Source organism: Desmodus rotundus, chromosome 12 (genome assembly GCF_022682495.2).
Source record: "Desmodus rotundus isolate HL8 chromosome 12, HLdesRot8A.1, whole genome shotgun sequence".
Taxonomy (NCBI): Eukaryota; Metazoa; Chordata; class Mammalia; order Chiroptera; family Phyllostomidae; genus Desmodus; species Desmodus rotundus.
This window is the reverse complement of record NC_071398.1, coordinates 45,867,949-45,889,660: the sequence shown is the minus strand read 5'-3', so window position 1 is coordinate 45,889,660 and position 21,712 is coordinate 45,867,949. Positions and strand designations below refer to the sequence as shown.

General features: G+C 55.3%; 2 protein-coding genes across 3 annotated transcripts; one reads left to right on the top strand and one right to left on the bottom strand.

Annotated features, from left to right (window-relative positions):
- Positions 1–19: 19 nt before the first annotated feature.
- Positions 20–14,628, top strand: TEAD2 (TEA domain transcription factor 2). Its single transcript, XM_024566451.3, has 13 exons — positions 20–125; positions 1,618–1,855; positions 2,231–2,295; positions 2,758–2,820; positions 3,970–3,981; positions 4,150–4,257; positions 4,375–4,433; positions 7,141–7,205; positions 8,242–8,390; positions 10,938–11,111; positions 12,564–12,725; positions 13,406–13,558; positions 13,999–14,628. Exons 2-13 carry the CDS (start codon positions 1,624–1,626, stop codon positions 14,110–14,112), a joined length of 1,356 nt encoding a protein of 451 aa, XP_024422219.1. The 5' UTR covers positions 20–125; positions 1,618–1,623; the 3' UTR covers positions 14,113–14,628.
- A 169-nt stretch (positions 14,629–14,797) lies between these two features.
- On the bottom strand, positions 14,798–20,133 carry CD37 (CD37 molecule). 2 transcript variants are annotated; one of them, XM_024566449.4, is made up of 9 exons: positions 19,636–20,112; positions 19,334–19,408; positions 19,156–19,228; positions 18,256–18,380; positions 18,068–18,142; positions 17,440–17,544; positions 16,543–16,779; positions 16,150–16,233; positions 14,798–15,161 (listed from the first exon to the last, which is right to left on the bottom strand). In XM_024566449.4, the coding sequence occupies exons 1-9, from the start codon at positions 19,696–19,698 to the stop codon at positions 15,084–15,086; spliced, it is 915 nt and encodes a 304-aa protein (XP_024422217.3). In that variant the 5' UTR covers positions 19,699–20,112; the 3' UTR covers positions 14,798–15,083. The 2 variants fall into 2 exon arrangements, with proteins under 2 accessions (XP_024422217.3, XP_045056318.2); XM_045200383.3 differs by lacking the exon at positions 14,798–15,161 and adding an exon at positions 15,195–15,896 and having other exon boundaries at positions 19,636–20,133.
- Positions 20,134–21,712: the final 1,579 nt, after the last annotated feature.

Sequence of the window (21,712 nt, the reverse complement as noted above, 5' to 3'; positions counted from 1 at the left end):
CACTTTTCCCAAACAAAGCTCCCGGGCAACTTTCTCCTTCGCAGCGCCCCTCCCGCCCGCGGCTCCCCAGCCCCAGGCCGGGAGGTAGGAAGGCACCGGCGGGAGTCGGGGATCCTGCTTTTGGGGTGTGTGAGTTGGGGCGGAAAGTTACGCATTAGGAGTTTGAGTGTTTTGGGGATCGTCTCTGAATTGCATGCCGCCTTCTTTTTATCCCGGGGCTCGAGTTTGCGCTCCCGATCCAGTCTTAAGTGCGGGGTTGGAGCTTTCGCCGGAGATGGGGTGTCTGCTGATGCGTCCGAGTTTAGCAGTGTGCGCGTGGGAGTGGGTGAGGACAGCGGACTTTGTTGGGTATGTGTGGGATGTGAGTATCCGCGGCGGTGGCGTTTGTAAGCGAGAAAGGACTCTGCGTGTTTCTGACCGAACTGATTCGTGTGTGTCATTCGTGGGCGCCTGGTCCTCCTCAGGGAGAAAGAGGCCTCCGGGGTGGCAGAGGGAAAGCTACAGAGCTTTCTGGATCTTCAGTCTCGTCTCTTCGGCGGTTTGGGGCCTGGGGAGGGAAATCAGGGGGACCTTTCTTAGCCGGCTCCTCCGTCCCTTTGTCTGGCCACATGGGGGAGAGCTGGGCTGGGATTTTGGCCTACGGGGGTCCTGAACGCCGCAGCGCCATTGGGCTCGGCCTGGGGTCTTTGTCTGTCTCGGCCGGGACTCCAGGGTCCGAGGGAGGAGGGGGATTGGAGCATGGACTCTGGAGTCCTGGGAAAGCTGTGGAAGACGTGGAGCCGCCAGGGAGGCGGGATCTGACTGTATTGGAAAAAGTTTTCTTCCCCTGTTCCCGGCCTCCGGAAAGTCACTGGGAACTGGAGTTGGATCGGAGCCCACGGTGCCAGGGTGGGAGGGAAGGGGCGGGGCCGAGGGCTGAGGGGAAGGTCCTTGCTGGCCAGCCCCTCCCCTGATGGGGGTTGTGGGAAACTGGGGGAGGGGATGCCTGGGCCCTTTGTTCTGGCTCTCCTGATGGCAGGGCGCCCTTGCCCCCCCAGTCTCTGGTTCCGTGCGTCTTTCCTGATGTCCACTTGAGTTTCTGCCCTGAGTCTCTGTCCTGCTTCCATCTGGGTCTCTGTCCCTGACTTCCTCTGAACCTCTGTCCACTACCCTCTGTGTCTCTGGCCCCTTCTCTCTAGATCTCAGTCCCCCTCCCTCTGGGACTCTGTTCCCCTCTGTCTAGATCTACCCTTCAGCTTTACTAGGGCCCGCGCCCCTTCTTCTTTTCCAGCAGCTGCTGCTCACATCCCCGCACCTGTTCTTGGGGTGGGACTAAGATCTCACCCACAACCCCCTTTCCTGCAGCCAGGCCCTGACTCCTGTCATTTTAAACTTGTAATCCATACCCAAGTTCATGGGCCCTACGCATGAATCTGGGGTCTTCAAGACTTCATCATAACCCAGATTTCCCTGGAAAGCCGCCCAATACTCTTCACCCTAAGCTTCTCCAGAAATCTGGCCCCCTTTTCCAGGACCCCTCCTCCCTCAGACCCAGGGGTCCCGGGCCCCCCAGACCTCCGAGCTCAAGGTCCTTCTGGGTAGGTCAGGGGAAACTTGCTGAGCTCTGTGTCCTTCCAGGCCCAGATGGGAGAACCCCGGGCTGGGGCCCCCCTGGACGATGGCAGCGCTTGGACGGGAAGTGAGGAAGGAAGTGAGGAGGGCACCGGTGGCAGCGAGGGGGCTGGGGGAGATGGAGGCCCAGATGCAGAGGGCGTCTGGAGTCCGGACATCGAGCAGAGCTTCCAGGAGGCCCTGGCCATCTACCCGCCATGCGGGCGGCGGAAAATCATCCTCTCTGACGAAGGCAAGATGTACGGTGAGTCTGCCCCTCTCTTTGGCCCTGGCCTCCGCGGATTGAACATTTGTGGAGCTTTCAACACTGTTCACGTTAAAGCACTTCGTATCCTCATGATGACTCAGGTAGGAGCTTGCATCCCATTTGTACACATGGGGAGACTGAGGCCCAGAAAACCTAAGCCATTTGCCTAAGGCCACAAAGCTAGTGTGTGGCAGAGCTGGGATTTGAACCCAGGCAGCCTGACTCCCAACCCTGCAGTCATAACTCTTGCTTCCGCCGAGCTCCCAGCTGGCTGTGGACCTCTGGGAACTGTTGCTTCTCTCTCCTTCCCTGGTGTCCTCTGTTGGGAAGTTCTGCTGAAGGTCTAACTCTGTTCCATCTCTGACTCCTCAGGTCGAAATGAACTGATCGCCCGCTACATCAAGCTGAGGACGGGGAAGACCCGAACTCGCAAACAGGTCTCAGGGCTGACTTGTGGGCTTCTGTCTGGGACAGGCTTGTCTTCTCAGGGCCATACTAGTATGGGCAGGTTCAGGTTCAAGGAGGGTCTGGTTCATGGGCTTTTGTCTGTCTTCTTGGCAATCTCTGTGAGTACACTCTGTGCCTGCTTGGTACAGTTCTCTTAGCGGTTGCGTTAGAGCCCGAGTAAGAGAGACCAAAGAAGCCAAAGAAAGAAGGGCAGGGAGGGGAAAGGAGGCCTGGATTTGCTGGGTCTGGGGAAGACCAGAAGTGTTAGTGAGAAGAGCGTGGCCTTTGTGGTCACATCTAGGTTTGCATACTCCCGAGACAGCTAGCATGTTGGGTATGTGTCATCTCTCAGGTTCCAGCAGCTCCGTGGGGTGCCTGAGGGAGGAAAGGGGCAGGGAACACTAGAGGCAAGTCACTCTGGTCTGAATCTCCTCCTTCCTCACTCCCTCCAGGTCTCTAGTCACATCCAGGTTTTGGCCCGAAGGAAATCGAGGGAAATCCAGTCCAAGCTCAAGGTAGAGACCAAAGGAGACATTCATGGAGAGGGAAACAGGGGCCCAGAGAGAGAGGAGACAGACCCAGAGAGAGAGGACAGGGATTAAGAGAGAGGGGGACCTAGAGGGAGGGGACAGGGATTTAGAGGAGGTAACAGAGATCTAGAGAAGGGGGAGAGAGAACCGGGGTGCAGGACAGAGACCAATAAATGGGAACAGATTCACACAGAAGGGTAGACAGAACGGGGGAAGCAGAGGCCTAAGGTGGGTGGGTTAGTGACCCAGCAAGGAGGGGAGGGGTGGATCGAGACCCTGGGGTCTGGAAAGATCCATAGACAGGGGGCTGCATAGGTTTAGCTTCGGAAAGGCGAGAAGGATGGGGCGTCAGGCCTCTCCTCTAGCTACTGCTATCTTCTACCTCCCTCTCCTCTCCCCTCCTGTCCTCCCTTTTGCTCTTCCTGGTGTCCTCATTGCTGTTTCCCACTCGGGCTCTGAGGGACTCCTCTTGTCCTCCTGGCTCACCTTCCCATTTCCCCTCCCTGTGTGGCCTGCCCATTCGCTCGGTGCCAAATCGCTTCATTTCCTTTGGGAGCTCTTTATATCCCTTTTCGTTTCTTCCTCCTCTGCATTTCCTGATCCCTCTTGGCTGAGGATCCTCATTTTCTATCCCTCCTGAGTATGGAGTCTTTTCTGTCTCTTTCTTTGAACTTGGGGACCACCACTTCCTGTTCCTTTTATTTGTAGCCAGAAGTCTCCCCTTCCTTTCTCTCTAGGTCTAAAGACCTTCCCTCCCATCTTGTTTGGAGTTCGCTGTTCCCCTCTGTCCTGTCCTGGCTGCGAACTGTGCACCGCCTATTCCCCCTGGGTCTGAAATTCTCATTTCCTGTTGCCTGCTTATCCGGAAACCTTCACTTCCGTCTGGGTCTTTATTGACTTAGAAACCCTCATTACAGGCTTTTATTCTGGGCATTAGGAACCTCTTTCCCAGGTAGTCTAGGCCTGGCCCCCTCTCTCGCATATTCACCCTTCAGTTTGTCTTCCTCTCCTAGCTCAGCTCAGGGTGGCGGGGCTGTTGGGGTTGGCAGGGCAGAAAGGTGGGGTGTCCAGGCCTCACTTCCTAAATCATGTTTTCTTTCCTTCATCGCCATCCTCCCCCACCCCCATGGGCAGGCCCTGAATGTGGTAAGTCCCTCTGCCCATCCTCCCACCCACTCCCTGAACACAGACACTCCTTTGCCTTGACCCCCCAACTCCGCACCTCCCCACGCTTATCCTGCCCTGTCATTGTCCCTGCCCTCGCTGTGGCTACTGGAACTCCCCATTGACATGGCCCTTCCACTTCTCCTCCAGGACCAGGTTTCCAAGGATAAGGCATTCCAGACAATGGCCACCATGTCCTCAGCCCAGCTCATCTCGGCCCCTTCCCTGCAGGCCAAACTGGGTCCCGCTGGTCCTCAGGTGGCTTGGGTTGGGGACTGTCGGGTTCAGGGCTGGAGGGTGGGGGGGTGGTGTGGTTTCAACAGGGGACGAACTGGCTGACCGAGCCCCTCTCCTCTGCCTTTGTTTTATCTCCAGGCCTCTGAGCTTTTCCAGTTTTGGTCAGGGAGCTCTGGGACCCCCTGGAATGTTCCAGAGTGAGTACTTTCTGTTCTGCCTCTGCACCCATCTCCCACCTCTACTCTCTCCCACAGGCCTTTCTCACCCCACTTCCCAGTTCCCAGCTGCCCTGTGAACAGGGATTCCAGAGCCAAGCTACCTGGATTTGAACCCAGGCAGGAGGGGGAGGGGACGTTGGTCTGGAGAGGGGAGAAGACTAGGTCTGAGACGGGATAGTGAGGAGGGGCTGGGCAGAGGGAGTCAGGAGGAGGAGGAGGGATGGTTCTAGGGCCTGGTAGGCTGAGGAGGAGAGAGGGGCAGAGACAGCGCCGGAGCTCTGGCTGGTGACTGGGGTTGGTGGGACTGTCCCTAGATGTACAGCCTGGGGGAGGAGTGGGTTTGGGAAAAAGTGAGCTCAGCTGGGTCTTGATGAACGTGAGAGGCCTGGAGGATGGTCCACAGGGATAGTGGCCTTCTGGTGAGGTTGGCTGGGCCCCAGAGGCTTATGGGAAAGGCAGCTGTAGGTCCAGAGGCTCCCAGAAAGGTTGAGTGGAGCCCCTAAGGCTCATGGGAAGGTGTGTTCTCATCCCATAGAGGGGTTTCTTGGGCCTGAGCAGGGGTCCTTATCTTCTTTCAGAGTCAGAAGGAAGAAAATGGGCCTCAGAGGTAAATAGGAGTGTCCTTTTTACCGCTGAGAGGGCCATGAAGGTGACAGGGTATGTGTCTAGCCTGGAAGAATAGAAGTGGGCCCCAGGGGCACATGGGAGGTGCAGTTTTCGGCCCAGAAAGGAGTCAGTGGGTCTAGGCTGGATGGTGGGAGGGCAACGTGGCCTCTGGACTGTGAGGCAGGAGGGCCGAGGGTGCTACCGGAGAAGGAGTAAGTGACAGGCTGTGGGATCCAGGCTGGGAGAGAAGAAAGTTCGCTGGGAGGTGCTGCTGGATGGGGACACAGGAAGTGTCCGAACAAGTCCCCAGAGCCGAAGGAGCCACAGGTTTGCCGGGAAGGAGGGTGGTTCAGTGCGCACTGGACTGGCTGCTGGGGCTCCCAGCCTGGAGCTGTCAGTCAATTTGGGGAGATGAATGTGCACGAGATCACGTGCACAGACTCAAGGGAGTGTGTGATGTGGTGCGACGGTCCTGGGGTGAGGGAGAGAGTTCCGGGGGTTGCTCTGAGGGCATAACGTTGAAGGCTGAGTAGGACTTCGCCTGATGAAGAGTGGGGATGGGAATATTTTAGGCAGCGAAAACAGCATGTGCCAAGGCCCTGAGGTAGGGATGTTTGGTGAGTTTCAGGACCTGAGAGAAGGCCAGTGTTAAGCCATTGGTCACTCAGTCAAATGTTTGCTGAGCAGCTATTAAGTACTCTGCTTGGCTTGGGGACACAGCATTGAACAGGTTAGAGAGAATTCCTGCCTTCACAGAGCTGACATATAGGGAGCGGGGAGGAGACAGACAGTAAACATGTAAACGAGGAAATCAGCACTAATAAGAGAGGAATACATGTGGAAAATACAGCAGGGTGCGTGTGCTCTGTTTAGACGGGAGTCAGGAAGGCCTCTGAGGGGGTGGCATTTGGGCAGTGGCCTGGTGACAACAGGTTAAGTCAGTGGGAGGGTTCTGGAGTTTAGATTTCAGAAAGGGAATGGCAAGGACTAGGTCAAGGCCCTTGGGAGTCAAAGCCTGAAAGCCCCTGGAATTTGTAGCTTTGTGATCTTGATCTTTGGACCTTTGACCTCTTACTGACCTCTGACCTCATGCCCCTTGACCTCTGACCTCTCAGTCTCCCTACCACCATCTCCTGGGATAGTAATAGGTCATTGGCCTTTAGAACTCTGCTATCAGATACCATAGCCACTAGCCACATGTGGTTATTGAAATTTAAGGTAATTCAAATTAAATGAAAGAAAAATTTCGGTTCCTCAGGCAGCGGTCATATGTCGTGTGGTCGTTCACCACATGTGGCCAGTGGCTACAGTATTGGATGACACAGATATGGAACATTTCCGTCACCACAGACGTTTTTAAAAAGATTTTATTTATTTATTTTTAGAGAGGGGAATGGAGGGAGAAAGAGAGGGAGAGAAATATCAGTGTGCGGTTGCCTCTTGAGCGCCCCTACTGGGGACCTCGCCTACAACCCAGGCATGTGCCTTGATTGGGAATCGAACTGATGACCCTTTGGTTCGCAGGTTGGCATTCAATCCACTGAGCCATACCAGCCCGGGCTCACTGCAGACATTTCTGCTAGCCATATTGCACGGGATTCTGTTGTGCTGCTGCCTCACCCCAGAGTTTGGCCTGATGCCCTACTTCGGGGCTGCTGGTCATGTCCTCCCCACCCTCCTGACCCTTCAGCCTCCTCTTTCTCCAAACTTCCTCTTCTTCTCCCCACCTGTTGAGACCCCATTTCTGTTCTCTTCCTGCCATTCTGTGAGAGGTACCCCACCATCATCAAGACCCCAGGCTTCGTGGTTGGCACTGAGTTGGTCCGAGCCCAGGCTGCACTGCTCCCAGCTGTGGGACTGGGTGGGCCCACCGAGCCCCGCGCGCCTCAGGTTGCTCTTGTGCAAATGAGAAGAGTAGTAATCACACCCACGTCATTGGTGTGATGCTTTGATAAAAATGTGCACATCCCATGCTAGCGCAGGGTCCAGCTTGTCCCCTCAGCATACGGTAGCTCAGTATGATCAGCATCTCGATTAGCATTGTTCCACCTGCTGACCCTCAGCTTCCTTTCTCCCTCAGTGTGAAGCCATTCTCACAGACACCGTTCTCCTTGTCACTGACACCCCCATCTACTGACCTCCCAGGTAAGAGTCTGCTTTCCACCCTCCCTGGTCTCCTGTCTCTCTTGTCACCCCTGTCTTTCCTTCAACCTTCCATTAATCAGGGGACACATTCCTAGTGATGCCCAGCTCTGAGGCAGGGTATGTGGGGGGATGGAAGGATGAGTGACAGAATTTGTAGTGGGTAAGAGCATGGCATCTGTAGCCAGACACGCTGGGTTGTGTTCTGCCACTTGCTAGCCTAAGGGACATTGGGAGGTGTATTAGTCAAGATTCTTTCAGCTGCAAGTGACAGAAACCCAAGTCAAGCTAGATGACAACAACAACAACAACTAAACAGAATGTATTGTTACCAGTACCTGATATTTCAGGAGTTAGAGCTTCAGGTATGGCTGGATCCAGGGGTTCAAATGGTAGCATCAGGATTTGTTTGGTTCTTCCTTGTTCTGGTGGCTTCGTCACCAGGCAAGCTCTGCCCATCTGGCTGCAAAGATGGCTTCCAGAAGTCCAGGCTGGTGTGGTCCTATGAACTCCCATTAATAAAAAAAATCACACTTGGGTTCCACAGACTCATCAATTAGGAATACTCTCGGCTGCAAACAACAATACTTAAACATTAATAGTGCCATAAATAAAAAGGTTTTAGTGATTCCACATAACTAAAAGTCTGAAGGTGGGATGCTAATGTGCTTGCTGAGCAGCCAAGCAGTATCAGGACTAGCAGCTGGACTGGTCCCTCGGCCTCTGCTCACTGAGATGGCTACTGTGATTCCAGGCGTCATGTCCCAAGCAGGACTTGACAAGAACCAAAAGCTTTCTCCTCCCAAAGTTCTGTCTTTTTCATTCAGGAAGAAACTCCTTCCCAGAAGCCCCCGAGCAGATTTCCCCTAACGTCTCATTGGCCAGGACTGTGTCACATGGCCACCTCTAGCTGCAAGGGAGGCTGGGAAAGTGAGTATTTAGCTTTTTCAGCTTTTAAGTGGAGGCAGGCAAGAGAGAACAGTGCTTGATATATTCCATAAACGTTAGCAATTTTTATTGTTTGTTCTTCTTTCTCTAGGGTACGAGCCCCCACAAGCCCTCTCACCCCCTGCCCTGCCCCCGCCTGCACCATCACCCCCAGCCTGGCAGGCTCGGGCCCTGGGCACTGCCCGATTACAGCTGGTGGAATTCTCAGCCTTCGTGGAACCCCCGGATGCAGTTGACTCTGTGAGTGCAATTTTGGGACAGTTGCTGTGGGTGTTTTGGAATGTAGAGGCTTATTGGAAGGGAAAGCATAAAGTAGTGGTTCTTAGGCTATAGCGTGTATCAGAACGATGTGGAGGGCATGTTAAAATGCAGATTGCTGAGTCTTACTCTCAGAATATGTGATTCAGTAGGTTTGATGTGGGGCCTGAGAATTTGCATTTCTTACAAGCTGATGCTGCTGGTGGGAGGACCGCACTCTGGCAGCTCTGAGCATAGAGGAACTGGCAGGTCATGAGGTCATGGGTTCGGGAGGTCAGAGAAACTCTCCGGAATGGAATTTATTCATTCATCAAACACTTCTGAGTACCTACTGTGCACCAGGCTTTGGGGTGGACACTGGGAACTTGCAAAAGCAGATCTTATTTCTAGGTTGGAGCTATTCCTGACCTAGGATGGAGACAGATGCCATATGAGTCAGGGTGAGCCGACAGAGGAAATGGCCCCAACACCTAGGGACAGAACATCATAGAAATGGCTCACTCATGTGACATTTCAATGTGGGTGGTCAACAGAAGCCTTCCACACAGTGATGCGGGGAATCTACGCTTCTTCCATTTTGTGGCTCTGCCATTTTCTAGGGTTTCGGAATCTGCTGCTGGATTCTCTGCATCTGGCTGGCAGATGGTGGAAGGGAGAGAATGAGGAGATTTTATAGGTCCGACTTGGAAGTGGCAACTATCAGGTCTGCTCATATCCCGTTGGCCAGGACTTAGTCATATGATCACACATAACTGCAGAGGAGTCTGGGAAATGTAGTTGAGCTGTGTGAAAAGGAACTAGCGTTTGTGAATACAAAGTTTGCGGTAGCCACACAAAAACCAATGACTCTACAGAGTGGTCTTGGTAAAACCCAAGTCAGATCAGGTTAAAACCCTCCCATCTCTCTAGACGGGAAACCTCAAGTCCTTTATTTGCCCACAAAGTTCTGCACGATCTGACCCCCATTCCTGCTCGGCCCTCACCTCCTGCACTCTTACCCTTGTTTGCTCTGCCATGGCCACACGGGTCTCCATGCCCTTTCCCAAACACACCAGGCCCGCTCCGGCTTCAGAGCCTTTGCATGTTGTTCCTGCTGCCTGGCATGTGCTTTCCCCAGCTCTCCCCACTCTGTGCCTCCATTCAGGGCCCTGCTTGATTGCCCTCTTAGATTGGCTTCCCCAGATGACCTTATGGAAAACACTAGCTGCATCCCTCTCCACCCCCTTACTATGCCTTATTAGGAATTTTTTTCATAGCATACATTACTCTCTGAAATTCATATTTTCCATATGATGATTAAAATTTTTTTTTCTGTCTCTGCCAGTAGACTGTGAGCTCCAGGAGGCCAGGGACTTGACCTTGTAGCCCTGAGACCCACAGTAGTGCCTCCAGATAGTAGGTTCTCGGTAGCTGTCTGTTGAATAACGAATATGTGCTGGGATGGGGGAAAGTCAAGCTTTTGTGGGTGTACAGAGGAGTGATTCTACCTGGAGAGTCAGGGGGGTGCTTCCCTGAGGTGATGACATTTGAGTCGCTCTTTGAGGGTTACGTAGGAGTTTGCTGTGTACAGAACTGGATGTTTCAGGCACAGAGATGCAAACAGCATGGAGGCCGTTGGGGTAAGAAGTCATCGCATAGGGTGGGAAGCTGGTGAGGCTGTGGCCAGGTGGGCAGGTGCTGGTTCTGGAGGAGCTGGCTCTGCCAGGCTGAGGGAGCCAGACTGTTTCCTGGTGGTGGGGAACTGTGGAGGTGGTAGGGAGATCCCATCTGTTTGTGATCAGTGGAGGCTTCCAGAAAGAGGTAGATATGCGTGACCTGGAAAGATGGAGGAGGATTTGTATTGGAAGAAAAGATGGGAGCCCTGGCTGGTGTGGCTCAGTGGGTTGAGTGCTGGCCTGTGAACCAGAGAAAAGATGGGGAAGATTTCAGGGTATGGATGAGAAGTGAAGTGGTAAGAATGCAAACAGAGAGGAAGTCTTGGTGTGGGCTCTATGGATTCCCATCCATCCATCCATCCACCCATCCGTCCATCCATGTATCCATCCATCCAGTGATGGAAGATTTATGAACAACTGTGCAAAGTATGGCCAGGTTGAGGGGTTTGGGCTTTGTCCTGGGGGCACTGGGGAGCCATGGGATGGTTATGAGCAGGAGAGGTTGAGGGCCAGCTCTAGAGCCATGTGCACAATGAACCGGGGAGGAGAGACTGGAGGCTGGGAAGCCATGCAGGAGGCAGGGGTGACAGTGGGAGAGGACGGGGCTGTGAGGATGGAGAGCATGTGGAAGGGCAGAGAATTGAGCTGTAGGGACAGGGCTTGGGGACTGAGGTGCTGTGGGAACGAAGGGGCAGAAGAGAGTGGGGACAGTGACTGGGAGTTGGGCCCAGTGTCTGGGTGGACACAGTGGAAAGGCTGGCAGGAGCTCTGGGGGTGGCAACAGGGGTGTGAGACTAGCTTCGGCATTCGAGGCCGGGTTCCCGCCCATCCCCTGCCCATACCCCGCTCCTCACCTATGGCTGTTCCTCTCCAGTACCAGAGGCACCTGTTCGTCCACATCAGCCAGCACTGCCCCAGCCCTGGAGCGCCCCCCCTCGAGAGTGTGGACGTCCGGCAGATCTATGACAAATTCCCTGAGAAGAAGGGGGGTCTGCGGGAGCTGTATGACCGCGGGCCCCCCCATGCCTTCTTCCTGGTCAAGTTTTGGGTGAGTTCTGCCACCAAAACCAGAAGTGCTCACACATCATGAGGCCTCCCAGCGAAGGCCTCTGGCTCGACCACGTCAGCCTGGACCCTACCACTCCTTATGGCCCAGAGTATCAGCCCCCTTTGCCACAAGGAGCACTAAGGAGTTTGGGCCCTTGGGGACCAGTGTAGATGGAGGGACAGGATTTGGACTTCCCCATCTCCCGCAGGACTCTGCCACACCCAGTCCTGTGACTGATATGGCCCTGGGGATTGTGTCCGTTCAGACTTCCCTACTTCCCACCCGACGGTACCAAGCCTTGTTGCTAAGGGATGCCCTCCTCCCCTTAGCAAATGGGGGCCTGGAGAGTGTGGCCTCTAAGAGGGATGCTAAGTCCCACCAGACCCTGTTAGAGAATGGCTGGCCATGAGGATGCCATTGAAGGGGCTGGGAAGTGGCTTCATATAGACCTGTGTTTATTGAGCAGTCATTTATTAAGCACTTACTATATACAATGCCAGGTGCTGTGCATATAATTGTGAGAAAGAGGGTCCATTTGGGTCTTTCTTCAGCCTGTTTGGTTTAGTGTCCAGTACAGTGGCTGATGCTCCAGAGCTTCACTAAGTATGGTCAGTAGAGCGTTGTCAGAGCTTAACACAGGCCCCTCCAGGTCCCAGGTCTGGAGGCCGACGCTTAGAAGCCCAGCATCTGAAGGGATGCACGGTAGTGGCTGGAAAGGCCTCCTGTTTTTGTCTGATTCCACAAGGCCCTGGTGCCAGGGTGAGGGATGGAGCTAGGCCTCTGAGGAGAGGACTGGACCACCCCAGAGAGTGACCCGGTCAAGTTGAAAGTGAGGAAGAGGAAGAGGTGTGCCTCCCAGGAAGGTGACCAAGGGGCTTAGGCCACAGGTGATACGAGGCCTTGGGTTTCATTAGACCCCACCTGGCATGAGGGACTGTCTTGGCCATGGGGGTCATGGAGGGGTCTGACCTCTGCGAATCAGCTGAAAGGGCTGCAGACAGTGCTCTCGTGAGGAGTGAGGGTTCCCTAGGCCCCGCTGCTAGGGAGCAGCCCCTTGTCTTAGCAACCAGGGTGGGGAAGGCGTCTGAAGGAGAACCTCCAGCTGCGCAAGGGAATGAGTGATGGCGTCCTTAGTAACCAGGTCCTTGGAAGGGGCTGGGCCCTTGAGTCAAGGGCGTCAGGAGTGAAAAGTTGAATCCCAGGACTCCTTTTGTGGGGGGCTCCCTAGGGAGAGAGAGTCAGGGTCATTTTGGGGACTCAGACTTCTGCAGCACTGATGAAGGGTGGGTCTTCTCCAGAAACCAGCCCTTGGAGAGGTGGGGACTTGGAACGCTGAGGAAGCAAAGCAGGCAGCTACAGGGACCATGAGGCAGAGTTGTCACCTTAGAAGAGTCCCCACAATGTAAAAGGGACATCCCCTCCAACTTATACCTGTGTCTCCCCACCCCCCAGGCGGACCTGAACTGGGGCCCGAGTGGTGAGGAGGTGGGGGCTGGCGGCAGTAGTGGAGGCTTCTATGGCGTGAGCAGCCAGTACGAGAGCCTGGAGCTCATGACCCTCACCTGCTCTTCTAAGGTCTGCTCCTTCGGCAAGCAGGTGGTGGAGAAGGTGGAGGTGAGGCCGGAGGGGCGGGGCTCTGGGCGGGCTGCCACTTTGGGGGTGCAGACTCAATGGACCCGGAGCCACAACAGCCCAGGCTTTGGGGGAGCCTTCATGGTGGGGTGGGATGGGGTGGGGGTCCCAGCCTCAGGCACTGGAGGGTTTAATGCATAGGCTTCCAGCTGATAATGGCATTCTAAAGTCACATGTAGGGGTCAGTCTGAGGGTTCAGAGGTAATGTGTGGGACAGAGACTGATAGTCAGAGATTCGAAAGGTTCTTCTGCATCTAGAAGAACTCATAGGGCAAGGAGGTTCAGGGGTCACAGTTAGGTTGCTGAAGACTTACAGGGTCTCAAGTTCAAAGGTCAGAGAGTTTGGAGATTTCATTGAAGGGTCTTTGGAGGGTTTGGGGGTATTGCAGATCAGAGGAGTTCAGAAGTCATGAGGGCTCAGAGCACGGTTTTGAGGGGCTGGGGGGTCTCTGGTTTGCAGGCTTAGTGGCGCTGGGTTGGGTATCTGAGGGTTCAGTGTTCCATGTCCAGTCACTGCGGATGGGGCCATGGAAGAGGGAAGATGGTAGTGGGGAGTGGGTGTGGCAGCCGAAGGGCACAGAGTGGGGCTGGGTTCCTGGGGCGAGCCCTGTGTGTGTCAGTCACTGTCCTCTCCACTCTGCCCGCCCTCTGCCCCGGCTCAGACGGAGCGTGCCCAGCTAGAGGACGGGAGGTTCGTGTACCGCCTGCTGCGCTCGCCCATGTGCGAGTACCTAGTGAATTTCTTGCACAAGCTGCGGCAGCTGCCCGAGCGCTATATGATGAACAGCGTGCTGGAGAACTTCACCATCCTCCAGGTGATGTGCTGGGGCTGGGAGTGCCCCCCCAGACTCTTGGCCCCAGGGGCCCTTTCGCCTGGGGACCTGACGCACTGAGGACCCTGCAGTTAACATTTGGCTTAGGGGGTCCCTTTACCCAGGGAACTGATGTGGTGGGGGCTCCACAGCATTCTCATGAGGGATCCCTCTTCCCTGGGGAAACTGACTGGGAGGACTCGCGGTGGGTCCTTAGCTAAGGGGAGCCCCCCCCCCCCTTTTTAACCTTGGTCCAGGAAACCTGATATGGTGGGATCCCTTTGACTTTTGGGGAAACTGATCTGTGGCCCTCTTTCACCTGGGGAATGTGATGTGGTGGGGACCCCTTTCCTGGGTATCCTGTGATAACCGAGGCGGAGGGGGGCACGGTGGTCCTTTCTCTCTCTTCCAAGCACAAACCCCTCCTCCTGGCCCCTTGGCAGGCCGTGACGAACAGAGACACCCAGGAGCTGCTGCTGTGCACTGCCTATGTCTTCGAAGTCTCCACCAGTGAGCGAGGGGCCCAGCACCACATTTATCGCCTGGTCAGGGATTGAAGGGCGGCCCCAGAAGTGGCTCACCCCTGGAATACCCTCCTCCCAGGAAGGACCTCCAGCTTTCCTCAGGCTTCTCATTTGGGGAGGGGGCTGCTCCCTGTTAGGAGGGACCTTGAGAGCTGGGTGGTGAGTTGAGCGGGCTGGGACTGAGAGGAAAGAAGGGATCCTGACGTTGGGACCCCGCAGGGGTGTGTGAAAGGACAGATCACTCTGGAGCATCAGGGACTGGGGACAGGAGCAGCCCTGAGGGTACAGCACTGATGTCTGAGTCTCTAACAGGCAGCCTCCCCCCACGGTTCTGGATGCCTTGGAGGACACTCATTACAGACTGGCTTGTCCTTCTCTCTGTTTTTCAGCCCCCTCCCCCCAAATCTGCCTCTCCTTCCCACCCTCACACCCTGTGACCCTGATAATGAATATTGAAGGTTAATCCTTTCTGTGCAGGAGCAGAGCCAGTTGGGCCCTGGAAATTTTGTTTTGTTTTGTTTTTAAATATAACAAGATATTTATAAATGGTGTTAGAATCATGACTTGTTTCTCAGCTGGGCAAGCAGTGGGGGGAGGCTTTTTAATGTCATCCCCTCTCCTACGTGAGCCATGGGCTACTGTGCTGTCCACCCGCCCCACATTGCCCCCCTCCACCCCCCCTAAATTGTATTGGTTTGTGTATTGACAGAGGATAAAGCTATTTCACCAAGACTCAGGGGATTTATTTGAGGTTTGGGTGAAAATAATCTTGTGGGAAGTGGTAGGCTGACAGATGAGTCAAAGAAATGAAGTATCTTTGGGGGCAGGAAGCTGGTGGCAGGAAGCCCCAGGTCCCACGAGATCAGGGACAGCAATGGGGCAGGCAGACACCTGGGTCCCGAGGGGGAATGAGGAGCCTCAGGGCTCAGTGGCTGGGGATTAAACAAATATTTACAGGGGTCAGGGAGGGGTTCCGGGTGGGTCTCTGGGGGTGGGGGCAGGGCCTAGCGGTACCGGGCGAGCCTGTCGTAGAGTTGGTCCAGGTTTCTGCACAGGAATATGGAGAGCGACATGAAGCTGAGCTACAGAGAAAGGAGACGCTATCAGAGCCGTGGAGAGCGAGTGGCCATGAGAGGGAGGTGGGGCGGTGGGGGTTCTAAGGAAGGAAAGTCAGGGGGTGGGACTGGGAAAGAAAATGAGGCCGGGGATTTGGGCAGGGCAGGGCTAGAGGGAGAACCCGGCCTGGTTGTAAAGATGAGGTCTAGGACGGGAGTTTGGGGGAAGATGAGTAAAGTGGGGTTAAGGGTAAAAGGGCTGGAGGTCATGGGGTGGGCAACCAAAGATGCCCAAGGGCGGGCCAGGGAGATGGGAATAGGGTGGGTAGGAGGAACCCAGCTGCGTTTAACGCAGGTCTAGAGCCGGGAAAGGAGTGAGATCAGAAGCAAGCCCAGGGTCCTTTATTTTGGAAGCTCATCTGTCTCCGCCTGTAATTCCGTCTCGGCCTCCACCTCTGCGCCCGTGCTCCGGGTCTCAGGCTGTTCCTCATCTTGATCCCAAAGCGGCCAGGGCCCCAGGGCCATGGGCAGCTTGCCCTGCGGGACCTTGTCCCCCCAGTTGGGGCAAGCATCCGCCATGCCCCAGCCACCCCACAGACTGCCGCTACGCCCGCTGCTGCTCTGCACACCACCGCGCCCGCTGCCGCCATCGGCGCTCAGGCCGGGCCCGGGGCACGAACCGTCGGTGCCCGGCACTTGCGGTGGCGGTTTCCTGCGGAGCGCTCTGCGCCGCACTAGCAGGCTCAGCCCCGCCACACTCACCTGCCGGGAAAGGGGAGGGATATTGCGGCCAAGCCAATGGGAGCCTGGCGAGAAAGGGCGGGCTATCTCCCTGAGTGCAACCAATCAGGGCTCACAGGCTGGGTCTCGCAGCAGGTGGAGCGGCAGAAAAGCCTGTATTGGCTGACGCTCTAACACTAAGGGACTTGCACCGAGAGTAGGACACGCATTTGGGGCGGGGCTATTTGAAGATTGATCGTACAGCCAATCGCCAGTGAGGGTGGTGCCAGATTACCTCGAGTAGACCGACGCCCAGACAAATGCCCACGATGGAGATGAGGTTGTTGTGCAACCACTTTTGCAGGCTCCGCGAGCAGCCCTGGGAATGTAGAGAATGGTTAAAGTTAGGGCTTTTTCTGGGCTTCATTCTCGCCCCTCTTCCGTAATGACCAGCGTACTCTAGTCTCTTCGCTTGGAACAAGCCCACCCCTTCATATGTCGACATCCCAGGTCCACCCCTTTTCTTTAGGCCCTGCCTTTTCTTAGAATCTGCACCATCTATAGGCTCCGCCCCTCCGGTTGTACCGTGCTACCTCGTAGCCCCACCCACCTCGCAGATCCCGCCCACATGCTGTGGCCCCGCCTTTCTGGGGACCACGCCCCTCCCAGCAGTTCTACCCCTTCCCACCTCGCGATAGGTGTAGCTGTTTGCAGGGACCATGCAAAGATCTGCACTGTGTCGGGGCCGAGCCGGTGGCCCAACTCGGCTGAACTGGGGAGGGGAGATAATATCGACGAATGCGGAGCCGTTGGTCGCCGATGAGTTAAGGCAGGAGCAGGGCACGTGGTACACCTCCGACTGGTTGCTGCTCAGGCTGGGGACACGGTACCAGTCCTGAGGAGAGTTCCAGCCGCAGCAGCGCAGCTGGGAGAGGGACAGAGTCAGAGGGACCAGGGCTGGAGGGATGCTAGATGACTTGGGGCATGAGGGGACCAGGTGGTGGTCATAGAGGGCTGAAGTGGGTGCAGGACGGGGGACGGTGGACTGGGCAGGGGCCACGACAGGGCCAGAGCCAGGGGACATTAGGAGAACATGGGGTTGGGAGAGACAAATCACCAGGCGACCTGCGGCTGGGGAGAAGCTGCAGAATCACCCTGGGGACGGAAGATTGGGTGGGCAGTGCTATTCAGCCTCAGTTAGGGGGCAGGTGGATGGGAGGGCGGGGCCACATGAGTGACCAGGGAATGGAGTCTCACGAGGACTGGACCCCGGGGGACCCAGCGTCACTCGGGGCAGGGAGTGGGATCACGCTAGGGGGCCTTGGAGCGGAGGCTGGAGTCTTATCGAGGCAGGGGACGAAGCCTTTCCAGGGTCTGGATGGGAGCCTGGCAACTGGGCCACGTTGGGGCCAGTTATCATGCGGATGTGAGGCCACGTCAGGCAGGGCAGTAGGTGAGTCAGGTAGATAGGGTTATATTAGGGTCCCGGAACAGGGCAGAGTCTTCTCCAGGTAGAGGGCAGAGCCACATCGGAGCCCCAGAGCTAGAGGGGGGACTACTCCTTCTGGGGGTGGGGCTCACAAACCTGAAACTGCACGTAGTCCCAGCTCTCCTCCGCCTCGGTGTTCTCCGGGTTGGCGTGGTAGTTCTGGATCGTCTCCTGTATGATGTCCTTCACCTTCCGCTCCAGCTGAGAGGCGGAGAGTGAGGGTGGACCCCCACATTCCTCCCCACCCCATCTGCGCCCCACCTACTCCAGCCACTCCCCACTCTCTCAGCCCCAAGGGGTCCCTCACTGGACCGACGTTCCTCACTGACTGACTACCTATGCCTTTGTTCCTCAAAACCTCTCTCTGCACGTTTCTACCGAGTTTGTCTCTCTTCCCATCTCTTGTCAGGCATTTATGTCTTCCTCCTGAGCCTCTGTTTCTCCGCGTGTTTTTGCCTTTTTTGTTTGTTTGTTTCCCTTTGGATCTCAACCCTCTTGCTATGTCTGTCTTCCTCCATGTGGGTCTCTCTCTGCCTGCGTCTACCTCTGTGCCCCTCTGTCAGTCTCTGCATCTGTTCTGTCTTTGTGGCTCTGTTCCTCTCTTCTGCCTTTCTCTCTTATGTCCCTGTGTGTTAGTCCCTGCATGCCTCTGTTTGTCTTGCCGCCCCCCCACCCCCGCACCCACTGGCTGCCGGGGGTGGGGGTGGGGGGCAGGCAAGCTCACCCGGATCCGCTGAGTGGAGATGAGGATCCCCAGGGTGATCTGCGTGACAAACAGGAGCAGCAGTATCCCAAAATACTGAGGGGCAAAGTGGAGAGGTCAGGCTGAGCCCCTCCTCAGGATGCAGGGGTTCTATTTGAGGGGGGGACAGGGGGTGGTCCCCAGAGATGGAGCAGGGGCGAGGCACTCACCAGGCCCAGGAGGCAGCGGAGCTCCTTCAGGGCCCCCAAACAGCCCAGAAGGGCGAGGCCCATGGTGAGAATTCCTGAGATGGCCAGGGCCTTGGACCAGATCTGCAGGGGCAGGAAGGACAAGCCTGGGGGAAAGGAGAGGCGGTGACATTGGGTCTTATGTGCACAACTCCGGGTAGACCCTTTCCCTGCCCACGCAGTGGGGGAGCAGAATCCTGGGGGGGCCTCTTTCTGGACTCCTGGCGCTGACTGCCCCACGCTGAGTCTGTCCCTCTTCCTCCCTTCAGCTCAGTCTGTCCTTCTGGCTGTCAGTCTCTCTTCCCTCCTCCAGCTCCTCACTCCCAGCAGTTTCAGCCCCGTCTCTTGTTCTGGGACATTGGATAAGCCCACTGACCCTCCCCGGGGTCTATTTCCTGGGTTGTTTTGAGGGAAACCCCGGGGGCATGTGTTCAACCCAGTCCTCAACGCAGGGTGAGTCCTTATTCAATACAAGCCATTAAGAGTTTGACTATTACCCCATTATTATTTTCCTACTATTGTTATTGCTGTTCTAGCTGCGCTTCTACTTCCTTGCTGCGTGACACCCCATATGTGACTTCCCTGCTCGAAACCTCAGGAGAGGTTTATGGGAGGGGGACATGAGCCTCCCCTAAAGGAAGGGCCTGGGAAATGACTATTATTGTTCTTAGTGATGCGCATAACTCATTTGTAGGAGGAAGACCCTGCGGCTTGGAGAGGCGGGCCAGTGGCAAGCTGTGCAGCAGGGCCTGGGAGCTGCCTAGGGAGTTGGGTGCTGCGAGGCCTCCCTGGGACAAGGGAGACCCCAGGAGGCCACCTGTGGAGAGGCTGGGTCCATGCGTGCTCCAGGAAGGCCCTCCCTGACTGCCCCGGCCCCCTCACCCACAAATGACACGAAGCTGGTCTTGTCCACAAGGATCCATATACCAAAGCAGAAAACCAGGCTGCCGAGGACCTGGGTAGGGAGGATGAGAACATGGTGGTGGGCAAGCAGGAATGCGGGGTGGGGCGGCTGCGGCAGGGATGGGGGCCCAGGCTGGGTGGCCAGGAGACAACTCACGAAAAAGAAGAGGTTGAAAACGAAGAGAAGGTACTTGATGAGGCTGAGGCAGCTTTCCTGGGCCGACATCTTCGCCTGCAGGGGTGAGTGACCGGAAGAGGAGTTGGCAGTGGGGAGAGAGGTAGAAAGAAGCCTTGAACGACACAGGGAGAGGCTGAGAGACAGAGAGAAAGGAAGAACACAGAGAAAGAGGAAGTGCTGGGGTAGAGCCCCACCCCCTCCCCCTGCACGCTAGGTGGTTTGACTCTGTCTCTGTCCCTGTCTCCCTCACCCACACCACTGGGACACACACACACCAGTACCTGAGGGGTTTTGGAATTTGTGGACACCAAGGACATGCTGGGCAGTCCCTCCAAGGTCTTCATGGTTCAGGCTGAGGGGACCCACAGGGACTCCTGATCTACTTGTACCCACTTACTCTGGGCACCAGGACCCCAGGCTGGCCCTGGACAGCAGCCGACCTCACAGACACTCTGACCTCACTGCCTGCTAAGCTCTGCCATCTCTGCATCTATCTGTCCCCTCTTCCTGCTCCTGAGTCTCTTGTCCTCCCCGCTGTGGGTCTCTGTTCCCTTCTCTCTGAGTCTCTGTCCCTCTCTCTCCCCCAGGGGGTTCCTGTCTCCCCCAACCTCAGGGTCTCTATCCTCTCCCTCTCTGGGTTTCTGGACGCTTCTCTCTGCAAGCCTGTCTTCCTTTCTCTGTGGGTTACTGCCCAGCGACCCCACACCCCCGCTTCTCTCATTGCCCCTTTCTCAGAGTCTGCATCCTGTTTTTGGCAAAAGTGCAGGCCAGGTGCTCCCCAGGGCAGGGGCAGGGGCTGGGCACCTGGGGGAAGTGAAAGTGCTGCAGGCCCCAAGTGGGAAGGTCCCCGGGAGTGAGGGGAGTGGCAGGGCAGTGCCTAAACACCCTGGGCGGAAGCTGAGCCTCAGGCATTACTTCCTGCCACCGCAGTGGGGCCCCTGGAGGAGGTGGCTCCTGAGGAGCCAGGACTGAGCCTGAGACTTGGGCAATTAGATCCTGTTTGCCCTTCCTGACTGTCTCTAGGCCTGAGCTGTATGGCTGGCAGCCTCTGAGGTCTCCCCTGATACCCCACTGGCTCCCCATTCCCATGAAGTCCCAAATCCTCACAGATACCCAGCGTAGGTCAGGGATGTTCCTGCCATTCTGACGTCCGCCCAAGCCCTGGAAAACCAGCTCCTCTTAGAGATCTCTCTTCTGCGGGATCTCATCTGCCAGCCTTAAAAAAATAATAATAAAATTATTGATTGATTTTAGAGAGGGGAGAGAAACATTGATTTGTTGTTCCACTTATTTATATGTTCATTGGTTGACTTTTTTAAAAAAAGATTTATTTATTTATATTTTAGAGAGAGGAGAAGGGAGGGAGAAAGAGAGGGAGAGAAACATCAAACTGTAAGAGAAACATTGAATTGGCAACCTTCGCAGGTGGCACTCGAGCCACTGAGCCACACCTTTCCCCACTGACCCCATTGGTTGATTCTTGCCTGTGCCCTGACTGGGAATCGAACTAGCAACTTTGGTGTATCAGGATGATGTTCTAACCAACTGAGCTACCAGGCCAGGGCTATCTTTTTCTTTATTTTTAAAAGATTTTATTTATTTATTTTCAGGGAGAGGAGAGGAAGGGAGAAGGAGAAGGACAGAAACATCGATGTGTGAGAGGAACATCGATTGGTTGCCTCTGGTTCACCCCCAAATGGGAACCCGGCCTGCAACCCAGGCACGTGCCCTGATGGGGAATCAAACTGCCAACATTTCGGTTCCCAGGCCGGCGTGCAATCCGCTGAGCCACACCAACCAGGGCTGTTATCTTTTATTTTTTATTTTTACTTTTTAAGGCTTGAAATGCAAGTTGTTTTTTTATTATCATCAAAAATCAATTCACATGAAGACTATTCTGATTTTTGACTCTGGGCTTCCCTCCCGCAGCTTCCCTGAGGAATTGACATATCTGATTATATAATTTAAAGTGGACAATATGACGATTTGATAGCCACATGCATGGTGGAATGATTGCCAAACTCAAGATAGTTAACAGACTCATCGTTTCATATAGTTAACTGTGTGTGTGTGTGTGTGTCGTGGGGACACAAAGACCTACTCTCAGCAACTTCCCGGTAAACAACGCTCTGTGAGTAACTGTAGACACTGTGCTGTAAATTAGGGCCTTCGCGCTGCTTCTTAGAACTGAGAGTTTGTGCCCTTCCACCTACCTCAGCCCATTTCCAGCCCCTGGCAACCACCATTCTACTGGTACTATATACATAAAACAAACATATAATAAATATGTATAAAATAAAAATATATTTTTCGATTTCACATATAAATGACACTTTGTCTTTGGCTAACTTCACCTAG

What these genes read in the sequence shown, in the direction of transcription:
- CD37 (XM_045200383.3), bottom strand. Translation starts at nt 19,698, where the DNA reads ATGAAGACCTTGGAGGGACTGCCCAGCATGTCCTTGGTGTCCACAAAT. An exon ending in TCTCCACTCAGCGGATCCGG is followed by an intron (nt 17,545 to 18,067) that starts GTGAGCTTGCCT and finishes TCCGCCTCTCAG; the next exon opens with CTGGAGCGGAAGGTGAAGGA. An exon ending in TGGGCGTCGGTCTACTCGAG is followed by an intron (nt 15,897 to 16,149) that starts GTAATCTGGCAC and finishes CTTTCCCGGCAG; the next exon opens with GTGAGTGTGGCGGGGCTGAG.
- TEAD2 (XM_024566451.3), top strand. Translation starts at nt 1,624, where the DNA reads ATGGGAGAACCCCGGGCTGGGGCCCCCCTGGACGATGGCAGCGCTTGG. An exon ending in TGGGTCCCGCTGGTCCTCAG is followed by an intron (nt 4,258 to 4,374) that starts GTGGCTTGGGTT and finishes TTTTATCTCCAG; the next exon opens with GCCTCTGAGCTTTTCCAGTT. An exon ending in ACCCCCTGGAATGTTCCAGA is followed by an intron (nt 4,434 to 7,140) that starts GTGAGTACTTTC and finishes TTTCTCCCTCAG; the next exon opens with TGTGAAGCCATTCTCACAGA.